Below are 13,554 nucleotides of genomic sequence, written 5' to 3' on the forward strand. Positions count from 1 at the left end.
AAAATAACTTTGTTGTAACATGAGTGCCAAGAAAGTGCTAGATATGGAGTGTTTTACTCTTCTTGAAACTACATGAAGTCCAGCATCAGAAAATTACTTTAACACACTGTTAGAGAACTCATGTGGTAACTTTTTGTAAGCCAGCTCATGATTATATTGGAGTCAAGAGGAATGCTGCCATCAGTCTCTAACAGGAGCAAAATATTGCCCAGATTTGTTTCTGGTCAGTCTATTTGATTCCTTTAAGAAACTTTGTGTCAGAGTTTAAGCTTAAAATACTTAAACACCTCTGATATAAAAGATTTTAGATATTTATGGATCTTTTTCCCCACTTAAGAACAGAGATTGACATTGATATTTTTGTATAATAAACAGCAATAACTTTGTACTTGTGTAATATTCTATATGTGAGGTTGTAAAGGTCTAGAACTCCTGATTTAATCTTCTGCAGTGATCTCTCTGAGTATAGACATTAGTCTCCAGTAGTAACACAGCAGCTACTCCTTGCACTACTACGAAACAATTTAGCTCAACTGCCAAGGTGGCCAGTGTGAGAAACACTTGGAAATATATATTAGCCCACCTTGGAATTGGCTAAAGTGTTAGAAGAGAAAAAAACTGTTCATGTGAAAATTGCTAAGCAACCAGAGCACAGGTGAAAATTTCATCTGAAAGGAATAGCCCTGCAAGCCCACAGTGCTGTGATGGGATACAGGGGTTCAGCTGAAACTCTGTTAATTACATGACCTGCACATCCCCAGGAAGCCCTCGCCACCCTTTTTCATCCTGATGTGAAAGATCAGAACCAGAAACCTGCTGAATCCAAACAGATTGTCTTTTAATATCATTTCCTTTGCAATGCTGTAGTCCTGAAAATTGGTTCTTTCAAATCAGTAAGAGTTTTGCTTTACCAAACCTTTCTTTATTTTGCCCAACTGGAACAAGTACTTGAACTGATGCTGCAATATTGCTTTCAAGGAAATACACAAGAGCAAGTAAGAAAATTAATTAGAAACATTCAGGTAAGAGCTTATACTTCTATTTCTGTAGATACTATTTGCAATTTTCAAAGGTTCATAAAGAATTTAGGCATGTATCTCCTTCCAAAAATGAAAAAGAAGCAGACATCTTCACTGCAGACACAGGTAAATATCTCAGTGAGTGAGTGTATTAGCACATTATGCATGTATCAAACCAACTACTATGTGGTTTCGATGACTCTTTGGATAATAAACCTTTTTTCTTTAACTTTAACAATGCACAGACAGCTCATAAAACATCTGAAAATACAACAATCAGTTCACAAACACGACTTCATTTGGACATTGAATCACTGCAAAAACATTAACTGGAAAAAAAGAGAAAATCACAACTGCTGTGGTACAAAAGCTAACCCCTCTCATTTCTGCTGCTTCCTTTCTACTCACATACAGCCACAAATATTTATGTTATTGCCATTGTCAATGAATTCTTTGTCTACCTCCATTTGTATCCCGAAACTCATGAATTCCATCCACATCTTCCAATGGCCAGTAATGGGAAGCTGATGCGAGAACTCTGAACCCTTTCAAGAAATGCAGATGAAAAGATTATTAAAGTAAGGAGCAACAAGGAGTGTAACAAGTCTCCACAGAAAAGAACAATAAAGGAGGTCAATAGATGAAGTAAAACAAAATCTTTTATGTAAATCAAGCACAGCACATAAGTGAGATCATAAATCAACATGGCAGAGTAGATTAAAGTCATATATCTGATTGACCACTGCAGAAAACCTGGTTTGAAACTCAACTGATGTTTATTTTAATTGCACTTAAAGTGTGAAACAATCTGACTATCTGCTAGTGTATCAGGCAGCATTCACTGAAATAACACTTGAGGAGTCATTCAAGAGTAATTTCAAGATTTTACTGACATTTTAAACACACAGTAGATAATACAAAACACGAAAAGAGAATGCAGGTGAAAATGTTTTGCCTCTATAGCATACTACTCCTGCTCCTGCCTCCTTCATCACTAAACTCAGCTCTCTGCAGTTAAAGGGAGTAGAACAAATTGTTAGATATATCCCAGGAATCTTATCCTCCCTCCAAAATCCAACGGAAAAGCAGCACAACACCTTCATCTTAATCCAAGGGAATTTTTTCACCTTTGATCTTCTATTGGGAGACATCAGTCAAACATAGCAAGAAGTAGTACTCGATGGGGAAGGAACTGCAATGTGAATGAGTGTCTGCACAGTTACTGGAGAATCTAGCCCTCCTGATGCCTCCAGATAACTCTCACCTTAACAGTCATATAGCAGAACTTCCTTTAACAGAAGGAATTTGATGTTCCTCAGGAGAAGTGTTTCCAGAACGTTAAGCAACATGGAAAAAGGGTTCATTCATCCCCGTACAGCATTAGTTATTCATTCAGAGCCTTCTCCACTGCACCAAAATGAGACCAACTCCTTATCACTGATGAGAATATTTTGTTTTCTTACCTGTCCTTCTTAGCACCAGGTGGACAAACTGGCAAGAGCAAAACATCTGCTGGTTTCCATTGGCAGACTTATCTGCATAGTCTAATTGATGATTCTGAACAGATTTTAGGAGATGTAACTACTCAAACCTGACCAGAGGCAGGCTGCTCAAAATAAATCTTTTGTTAAGATAACTCCATTTTAAGGGTAGAGGATTAATAATGTAGGGAAATATTAATTGTAATTTCTTATTATCTTGTTAGATGTAAGAAACCCTTAATTCTCAAAATAATTAATTTAGCCAGCTGTGCTGAAATAAATTTCTAATCCTTTCTATCAAAGTTTTAGAAGATTGATGATACAGAGATATAGAAATTTTACTATGAATGCAAATGAGAACAAGTTTTCTTCACCATCATGGCATATTGGTTTGAGTTAATATTTTCTTGGACGGATGAGGGGGTGGAGGCAATGCCATAATGAACAACAGGGTCAGAGAGAACAAGCATTTATATTACACTGTATCTGTAGTTCTTTGCCCTACAGTCATTTTTCATTTTCAAGCAATATTTCAAGAACCTGAGGTGCAAAGCTGATAGATGTTTCTTACAAACCATTTCAGTTGTCATGCACATACAAAGACCCTCCCCCTAGTGTGCAAATTAAAACAAGTCACAAGGGGCATCCTTTGACATTTATAGTCCATTCCACACTTTTCTTCACTCTTGAGATCAAAACAGCTTGCCTATTTGATAATTATTCTATCATTTTAACATCCCAGATACAAATAGGATATATTTAGCATGGATATGAAGTGCAGAAATTGCATTCACATCCTTAAGCTGCCTAGCCCACACAGCAGGAATAAGTTTAATGTCCTACATCCTGAGGGTAAACAAAAAAAAGAATTAAAATTTAAGAGGAGGTAGTAAAAAAAAAAGGTGAAAAAATAGAGTAAAATAGGAAAGGAAAATCCCTCAGGAACAGTATTTGATGCCAAAAAAAACTGTCACAACGTGGCACAAATATTTTCATAGTAGTAGTAACAGCAGCATCACAACAAAGGCATTGCCATGGTTGGTATCAAACTTATAAGAAACGATATTCTAAGGAGATTACACTTAAAATGTGGGGAAAATAGGTAAAAAAAAAAAAGGAAAGGGAAATTGAAATACTGCAAAGTATATTGTCTAGAGCCATGCTGCATGTCGGTGGTTTTCCCAGCTCACAGTTCTGAACTACACAAAGCAATAGCATTAATCCATTTCCAGATCAGCAGCCCTGAGAAGACCTCTGAAATCAAATACCTGTTGCCTTGAATTCAACTTGAACTTGCAGCGTCCTTTCAACACGTAAGTACACTGTGTTTAGAACAAAATCCTGGGACTTGTTTACAGCCTAGCTCAAATCCAGAAAGCATCACTCACAGTTACACACATCCTGCACTACAAAATAAAGGTTGTGTAACTTGCCACTTTGTTGCAAGATGCTTCCCCCCTTCCATTGTTTTATCAGCTAGTAGCTCATGATCCTCATCTGTAGGAACAGAGGCCATATATCTTTAGGTTTGAGTGAAGGTAGAATAAAAGGAACATATCGAGCTGCAGCTGCTGCAATAGCAGACAACATGGCTTTTCCACATCACACTGTATTTTATTTGAATATAATTACACGTGGTTAAATTTTAAAAGCACAAAGCAATACATGAATTGGGAAAGCAGTAAAACTGTACTTGCACACCACCATGAGGCTTGAGGTTAAACTATTTCTATAAAAAGTATTCTGCAGTTTCACACACAGAGCACAAATAAGCTTCGAGTAAGTTTTTTTCTGCACTGAAAACAGTTGAGAGATCCTTGTTAGTCTCTATAACTGATTTAAACTTAAACATTAAGACTGGGAGGAGGCTAAATGACTTGAAGCCATGCCAAAGTTCTGTAAAGTATACAAGCTGGCATATCAAACTGTAAATCATTGAATTGGAAATGCTGAATGTTAAGGCACCGAGAGGAAAAAAAGACAATAGTTTGTGTGGAGGTCTGATTGAGAAACTCCTGCTCAAGAAAAGTGAAAATAAACGGTCTACAAAGGATTTTTCTACATACTAAGTACAAGCCAGCTTTTTCCAAATACATTTCTATGCAGAATACTCAATAGGTAGGTTACTTAATTTAAAACACCTGGGACTGTCTGATACTTTAGACTTTATCACGTTTTTAATACAGAGCTGACATTCAAAAGTAGAATCACACTTCCTTTGGTAACAGTAAGGAAATGAAAAATACAAACTGAAAAAGCAAATAAGTATTTCAGCACATTGTCTTCAAATGGAAATGGAACATTCCTTACCTGGGTGTTTGGGTAGCTGGGAATAGTTTCCATACACCTGCACATAAAACATTACATAGTGAGACAAAACCTGCTAAGAGGAACCCAAAAACATCTCAATACTGACCATATTCAGAACATTACCTGGTATTTGTACTGAAATAAAATCAGCAAAGAATAATGACAACAGAACAGAGAGAATAAATTCTCCATAGTCTATTTAAGGTTAAAAGTACAACTGAAACCAAATTCCTCTAAGTTTTCAATCATAAGTTTTCCTTTGCTACGTTTTGTATCAAGAGAGACATTTTCCATGCAGGTTCAAAAAGTCTGTTCCTTCAGTGATGGTAAAATATCCTTCCAGACCCTTTAAGCAGTACTTGTTTGCTTCACACTTTGATATCTTCATTTAGCTCTAAATAAATTACCATGATTGGAGGAAAATTAAAAGAAATGTGCATCAGATCCAGAAGTTGTACTGCTCCATGGAAAGAAGTCAAATATTTCTGTTACAATCTGTGCCAGAATGAAAAGATCTTGTTTTCAACTTTCTTCCTATAGTTGTCTTTTCAATTACTTTCACGTTGTCAGAGAACTGAAGCCAGTTTTAGCTTTGCTAGCAAGAAAATGGACTTCCGTGTAGCACATCGGGCAAATAACTCTCACTGTTTCCTCAGAAACTGAGCTGAAAAAGAGTTGCTAACTCCTCCGCTTGTCCAGCTCACGTTTGCACCTCCATCCCAGATCTTTTTGGGTGGAGAGCAAGTCTGAGTGATGTCATGCTTTCTTCTCAAACTTTGTCCCATTCTGGTACTCTATTTATATCACGTTGCTGCTGTCTCTTTTCTGGGTCCTAATACCAGCCAGCTAGGAACAAGTGGAAACAAGTCACTGTGCTTCAACAGAGAGATAAAAAGAGATCACTGCTCTCAGCAGTCTGCACACTTAAAGAGGAGTCAAAGCCAGAACAAGTGTTTATAATTCAAATGCTTAAGAAAAATAGAACAGGTTTTGGACAGATTTTTTTGAAGGAAAGCTAAGATACATTTATTAAAATAACAGATAGTATTTGTGTATAAGAAGCATGAGCTCCAAAAAAAAACAGTGACTTAAATCACGTGGCACTGTGCATGATTAGTTTTATTATGTTTCTATCAAGAAGGGGAAACTGAGTCATTAGTCATTTCACTAATTTGCTCAAAATTGCACAACAAAATAAGTAAAAAGACTAGAAAAATACATCTATAGTTGCCACTATTTTAATAAAAAGTATTTGTATTTACACAAGAGCCTCTCAGTTACACTCTGAGCTATGTCACAAATATTAACCATCATTTTATACATAAAACAGCTGCTTGAGCTCATTGATATTCTTCATTTAATCTACTCCTCTATGGTAAAAAAAAAAAATAAATCCTGTTTTCAGTTCCCTGCAATTTCTTTTTACAATTTTAACTGAAACAAACTGAAAGAACAATACTTTTAACAAAATTCCCTAGGCTCTTAGTTCTCGTTCATCTCTTCCTTGAATTTCCATATTAACCCCTTCTTTATCCTCACAAGAGCCATTGAAAGGTGATGTTGCCAAGATCAGAAACAAAAAATTGGAATCAGACCGTGCTAAAATCTCAGCAAAATTCAGATTATTTTATTTACCTTTTCTTTTGCCAAAAGTTACATCAATAGATTCCATCTTATTTTCAGCCCCAGATGCTTACTATGCAGCCAACATTCTCTGCCTAAAATCAATGGACACAGAAGATACTAATCTATAGTAAAGTGGTCACATGTTCCTGATTCTACGCAAGCAACTGCCCCTCTATGATTTATCTTCTGACCTTTAGTTTTCCTTTCCTCCCCACCCTTCCATTTCATGACTTTTGGCCTCATCTCCTCAGATACTTATATCAGCCTATATTTGCCTGGTTCCTTAACTAAATTCCTTCCAGCATATTATAGCCCTCTTGCTTGTCTACTTCTTCATTACAAATTTCTGCACCAAACTCTTGGCTGTACTTGATTATAACTTCTAGGATGAAACAGCTTTCCACTGACACCTTGTACAGAGGGTATACAACTGGGAGTCCTGCAAGTTTGGTAGCAGCTGTGGCCCCCAGATGTCAAAGCTTCTCATGGTTACTAGCTCCTTGCAGATGACTGACACATGGATGGGATTCCAGGGTCCATGGACTGAAAGGATCAAAATTAAGTTTTGAACTCTTAAGATATTCATGCTGCATGAATGCTCCAGTGTTACCAAAGTTCCATATTATGAGATTTCAGTATTGAACTAAAAAGCATGTTCTGTTTGTAACTCTGATTTATGACCCACGACTAAGTAATTTAAGAAATTTGGAATTTCAGCTCCTACAAAAATTTAGCTTCTCAGTTATAACCTGTCTAACTTTTGCTTATTTCCCTCTAGGTGTTTTTAGACTCATTACTGTCTACCACAAACTCCTCTATATCCTGGAGGAAGAGGAGGAATTCTGTGTAAACTCTAGGAATTATGCATCGCATACTGTCAAGTAGAGTCACACTTAGAAATATTAGAGAGCTGCAGCTAAAAATCCTGAGAAAAGCTAAAATGTAAAAAGAGAAAGGAATCTAAAATATTTGCCAAGAGGGGCCTGTCAAGGGAAAGAATATGCTTACCAAAACAATTGTGAGAATCCAAGCAAACACGTTCACTGCCAAAAATTTCTGTGGAAACAGTAAATTGCAAGCAGACATTGCAGATTATTTGCAGAAACAAATTCTGAATTTATTCCTGTGGCCCTCTGGAAACCTGATTTGAGAAGTCATACTGCTCCCACCTCAGAATCAGTCACACCGAATCAGCACTGTGATTTTCAGTGCAAATCTTAACATATAATAAATTGGTATTTCCGATGCAAAGCAAAAATCCAAAACCTTCAAAACATAATAAAGAGTAATTTTAATTAAAAAAAAATACAAGCAAGGCTTTCTAGACCTTACAGGAAAGGATTCTGCATAAGGATTTTGTACAGGCTGTACAAGCCAGTGCTGCCTTTGAAAGAACACATGGTATGGCAGGGACACAGAAGTTTTATTAGCATGAGAAATTTATAAATACATACAGATTTCATTAGCACCTGTATTACTGTGATTAACAGTAGGCTGAGTCTTGATAAAGTGCAGCTTCTCAGATTTGTGACCTTCAACAACATAAACATAACACTGAATGAACATCTATCAGATATAATAAGCTACTTCACGAGCTCTTAACTGGGCCTCCAACTGTGGTAGGAATCCACCTGCACAAAGATAGCTGCTGCTGAGCTACTCAAAAGCCTCTCAGATCAGTAGAAGCTGTGAAAAAGCTTCATAGCCTGAAAAAACTCAGGCAATATAGTACTTACTTGCACAGTGCCATCAAACAAAAGGGATGGCAGTGGCCATTGTATGACGCTGGTCCCCAGGACACTCCAAGCGCAAAATGAGTCAGAAAGTAGATCACATGCATGAAAATATTGCATGAAATTTTGAGTTGATTATACTGAAAAGGACAAACTGAACAGTTCAGATTGAAGAGAAAGCAAACAAACAAAAATCCTGGAGCTAATTCAACAAGGCCAACGCTATCATGGAAAAATATTTTTCTAATTAAGAAAATGAGAAGTTGCTGGTCGATGCCAGAAAACAAAACATGGCTTTTTGGCAATAAAATTTAGTCCTAATCAGATGAATATACTTTTATCATGCTATATATGTAATGTTAAACTGATTTATGTGTCCTTTCTGAAAAGATTAGGAGCCTGATGCTTCAAAGACCAGGTAAGCAGGTGAATAAATATACAATTTATTGCATGACATTAAGTTTTCTTTGAATAAGGTCCCACTGACTAGTTAATAGTTAATGGATTACTCTTAATTGTTTATTTACAGTATCATCCTGTTCATTAGACGTCTTTTTGTATTCTAGTAGTGCTTAGAACATCTTCCTCCATATCCTGAAGAAAACATTTCATTCTTGCAAAACAATTTAGGCTTTTGTGCAAATCTCAAAGATTTAATTTAAGCAAATCTTTCATTATCTGAGCCTTCATATCAGGCTTACAAAATTGGATAGGGTATAAATAAAACATAATACAAATTCTTCTTTGTGATTAAGCCAAATCTTATTTGCCAAAAAGCCACTGTCTGTAACTGGATATTTTTTTATATTGTTCAGGTAGTCAGATTTTCATAATTACAGGAGTATTTCACCATGACAAAGTTCTGCTTTTGAAATTTGTGCCAGTTTTTCCTCTTACAGACTTACTTAATTCTCTCTTGCTCTTCTGGGTAAAAGCAATTCCATGAAAGTTTAATTCAACTGCTTTGTGAAACAAGTTTACTGGCACAAATGGTGATACACCCAGAAGCCAATCTGCAAATTAGTTCTCAGTAAGAACATCTGAGCCTATTATATATGTACATATTAAAAAGTTTTCATTCTATGGGGAATAACACAGTTCCTGTCTTTTGTAGTTTCTTTATTTAGATTTAAGTGGCAAAAGCAATGAGAAGGTGGAGATAGAATCAGAGATCTGGCTAAAATGTTGGCAAATAGCTTCTAAATGTGCACTCTTAGTAAGATCTGAAGAGCCATCAAATCTGAAATGCAACTCATTAATTAATTTAAAAGCATGAAAACTGAATTGCAGAATTAAGATCCAGAATAAACCCTGCAATTTCAGGTACTGAGTCTTGGTATTTTAGTTCTCCATTGACAGAAGAAGGTCAATATATAAACCAAACTCTAGCACAATTTCTCCCCGTGCACTCTCATGACAACTGTGGCTCCTCTTGGTTTGATCCTCACTCTGCTCCAATGATTAACAATCTAACTAGAGAAATCACTTACATCTGTTTGCTGCAACAGCCATCCCAAAGATCCTTAAAATCACAAGACACACCCAGGAATCATGGAACTGGCTAAAAACATATTCTCAAAACAGTCAACAAAGAGAATCCCATTATATATCTGCTACTCTTAATGCATGCTGCAGAGAAAAGCAAAACCAAGATAAAACCACCATTCAAAATGTGATTTTGACTATGAAAATGGATGTGATATGGAGATATAAAAAAATCCCTTTTCTTTTTCTAGAGGATTTGTCAGTCTCTCAGTGATTTTCACAGTCTCCTTATATAACCACCGTTTTCAGATGTCACTTGCAGCTAAAAGATGACTGATGTGATCTTCTTCATATACATTTTAATTAGTTAGAAATACTGATTTTTTTTTCAAGAGATTAAGCATTTCCCATCTTTCTCTTGGGCTCTAAGCTTTTTTTTAGCACATTGCAAAGTCAGATAAGGTGAAGAGTAGGACACAATCATCAAGGAATAGCTACCACATCAACTTTCACATGTGTAGAACAAGGAAGAAACCATCCTGCAGTCAAGTCAGTACCTGTGAAGATGACATTACAAAACTTAACATACTAGAGTTTAAATAGCCAGGTTTGTTACAGTTTGTTGGATACCAATGTGGACTTAAAGTTCTCTGTGGTAGAGAACATTCTAGTGAAGTTCTTAGCTGCCAGGACAGTTCTGATCTTCCCCCCTCTCCAGCTTTCTTGTATTTGTTTTGATATATAATAGCAGATCTCCATCAAGTATAATTGCTACTGTTTACTTATGCTTTTGAATGTTGCATTAATAATTTTTCCTCTAGTCATAATTTGTCTGTCTTCATCTATTCTCCATATTTTCTGATGGCCCAATTTGTGTACAGGCTTTCTTCTTCCAGTTTCTTCTCACAGGTTCAGTCTTTTACAACAGAAGTGTCATCTCACTCCCTAATGGAACATTTTGCTTGTTGCTTTATTATATCAACAGTCTAGGCTATGCTTCCCAAGACATTACTAGGGTTTGTGCTACACTGCCCAGCTTCTCCTGCCTTTGGCTCCACAACTATATCAGCTAGGGATTTACCTGTGTAGAGAGTCAGTCAGCTCCACACTCTGAACCAGAGACCTCAGCAGAACAACATGGATGCAGTTTATCATCTATGAAACTTGCAGAGTGCATTTTATGAACTTTTTTAAGACAGCATTCTCCAGCAGAAGTAGGGAAAAACACAAAGCTATCCCCAATTTCCAGTGTGAAGGTGTCAGTGGAGAAACATCCTTCTCTCTTATTTATAGTCTCTTTACAGCAAAACAGGACATCTAATACTCAGGACATCAATCCTTCAAGCTTTTTCAAAAATCCTCCTGCTACTTAACACCCCCGAGAGCATCCTCACAGCTTCCTTCCCGTATCCGCGGCTCTTGAGCAGCCCCAAGAGGTCCATTGGGATGCCGCCGGCCGGTCACAGACAGCCCGCGGGCGCCACCGCGCGGCCGACGCTGGTACCACACGGCCATCATCTCCCATCGGAGAAGTCTCAGTTAAGTCTGGAATGACCCCGTCTTCAGATGCTACACAGTCTGCTTGCTAGCGGGAGACAAGAATGATGCAGTAACCTCTGGATCTCCTTAATAAAGATTTGTTTTTCAAGCCATATCAGACCCATTCAGCTTGTGAGCTAATAACTGCTGTCTTTCATCTGGTTTAAGCCTCATGTGGCTGGCAATATCTTCTGCACTTCTGACTGGCAGACGATGTGGCTCAAACAGCTCCTTTGTACATTATGTGTGAGAAACTATAGTACTCTATGATCTTAAATAAGATTTGTAAATAATCAATTTGGGTATTAAAGTAAAAAAAAAAAACAACAAAACAGATATAAACAAGAAATAAAACCACTAGATCCAGAACCAGAAGGCATTGATAAATGCCAAAACCCCACCTATTTCTTACTATGACTCTCCTTTATATTATAAATAAAACAAGTCCTTTTGCTTGTTTTCCTAAATACTTGTCCTGTGAACCCAATCTGAGATATAGAAACTTCAACCATGTTTAGCAGTGTAATGCATCCAAACAGCCTGACAAGAAAGTTAACTTCCTTTTACAAGCTCAGTATGAGCAAAATACAGATTGCTTCCCTCCAGCATTACTTTTGAAAGTCAACAAGATATGAAAAAGTCATCAACCTGTTACCCCTGGCTTTGTGTAGTGAAAAGCTTAAAGCAGCAGCAGTATGCATTGGTATTACAACTGAGCAATCAGACTGGTACTGGGTCCTGGCAAGTTCTAACCTGAACAAGAAGTTCAAAGCAAACATGAACCATTTACACTTGAAGCTATCTTTAGCCTCACATTCCATACAGAAGATTTAAATAGCTATATCAGGAAAGATCCCAATGCTTCAAAGTATCATTGGTGATTGTGTCACTGAGAATCTTAACAGAAAGGACACTGAAGTTTTCTTAGATGTGCCTGATCACAACAACCTTACCAGCTTCCCGTTTATGACTACTTAGCACTTACTTCGTTTTAGTTGCCCACTTCAGTCCTTATTAGTAAGTATAAACATGCAAATGGAGAGTAAAACTAAGCTCATTGCCTCCTAGTAACCTGGAACTATATTGGTGAAATTTATCTTTAAATGCTTGCATTTAATACATTAAAGCCATGACTTCAGAGAGAGTGATCAAACATTAAAGCTTTTGTTAATGTTACACAAAATAGGAAATCCTGGTTAAAACATTACTTGGAGAAAATTGTCCTTTCATTTTTTTTCCTCCCCTCAAGCAGATACATCAGGGAATCTGATTCTTTTGGTTACAGAATCCCAGGATCACAGCAAGACATGGACTACTCAAAATAAAAATCAAGCAGCCTATTCTTACACAGAACTAGTGCCCCAATATGAACATTGGCCCATTTCAGTGATACAGCCTGTAGAACAGCACAATTCTGAGAAGTGGCATTCAGTCTTTGAACAATCTGTTCACTTGTGAACTAAGGAGATAATTACCCACTCAAGCCAATTAAAAGTATCTGCCTGGTACACTCAAATCTGTAACCTGAGATTTAGGCTCTGGGCTAGGGTCTTGGTATAAATAACACATCTCACATTTCACCATTCCTACCATCATCCAATAACTAGAGGCTGTGGTTCGCTCATCAGTAAGACACAGAGTGTTAATCAAGTTATCTCATTAAGCCTTCCTTTCAAGTTAAAAATTCTTTCAAGTTTAACTTTACATAATTTGTCAGGCAGCCAAGTGAGCTCTACATCAGAAAGAGGAATTGGTCTTTCTTTGCCCTTGTTGCTGTAACAGAAGTACCTTGCACCCCACTGACAGTCACCAACAGCCACAGGGCAATTAAATTCCACATCACTACAGTTGTTGCCAGCGGGTGTTGCCTGAAACAGCTCCTGGCTTAGGACAGCACAGCCATTCGTATTCTCCCAAGTCTTCAGCTGAAAACATTTCCCAATTTTGGTCACCTGCAGAGACTATCAAAGGTGTTGCAGTTCACAGGTAAGGAAGAACTCCTTCATGGCCTGCTCACATAGCAGCTTGTGCTACGGGAAAACTCTTCAGCCCAGCACAAAAAAATCCCCACGTACACACACAAAAGCAGCTTATAAACTGATGCCACATGTGAAAACTGACCAAAGCACCAGACTCAGCTTTTCATTTAAGACATTGCTATCATTCTTGGTTTAGAAGGCTCAAACAACTGTTGTCAAAACTCAGGTGAAAGCAAGTGATCAGTACTACCAATCCAGATGAAGAAAACAACTCAATTCAAACTGGGTATTTGTGCTTTAGGAACGTGAAGGCAGAACTGAAAAACTTGTAAGATGTGTTTATAGTTAAAGAACTTCAACTGAGGAACTTGCACAGCATACT

At 37.2% G+C, this 13,554-nt stretch overlaps 1 protein-coding gene across 1 annotated transcript in view; it reads right to left on the minus strand.

The window, feature by feature from the left end:
* The window catches only part of ADGRD1 (adhesion G protein-coupled receptor D1), a 146,488-nt gene extending 141,039 nt beyond the window's left edge, over positions 1-5,449 (minus strand). The window contains exons 1-3 of the mRNA XM_010200426.2: positions 4,934-5,449; positions 4,811-4,847; positions 1,481-1,564 (exon numbers count right to left, since the gene is read on the minus strand). Coding sequence (XP_010198728.2) covers positions 1,481-1,564; positions 4,811-4,847; positions 4,934-5,002 — 190 coding nt within the window. The 5' untranslated portion in view covers positions 5,003-5,449. The remainder of the gene's footprint in view (positions 1-1,480; positions 1,565-4,810; positions 4,848-4,933) is intronic.
* Positions 5,450-13,554: the final 8,105 nt, after the last annotated feature.

The sequence above is a fragment of the Colius striatus genome, chromosome 17, assembly GCF_028858725.1.
Source record: "Colius striatus isolate bColStr4 chromosome 17, bColStr4.1.hap1, whole genome shotgun sequence".
NCBI classification, from domain to species: Eukaryota; Metazoa; Chordata; class Aves; order Coliiformes; family Coliidae; genus Colius; species Colius striatus.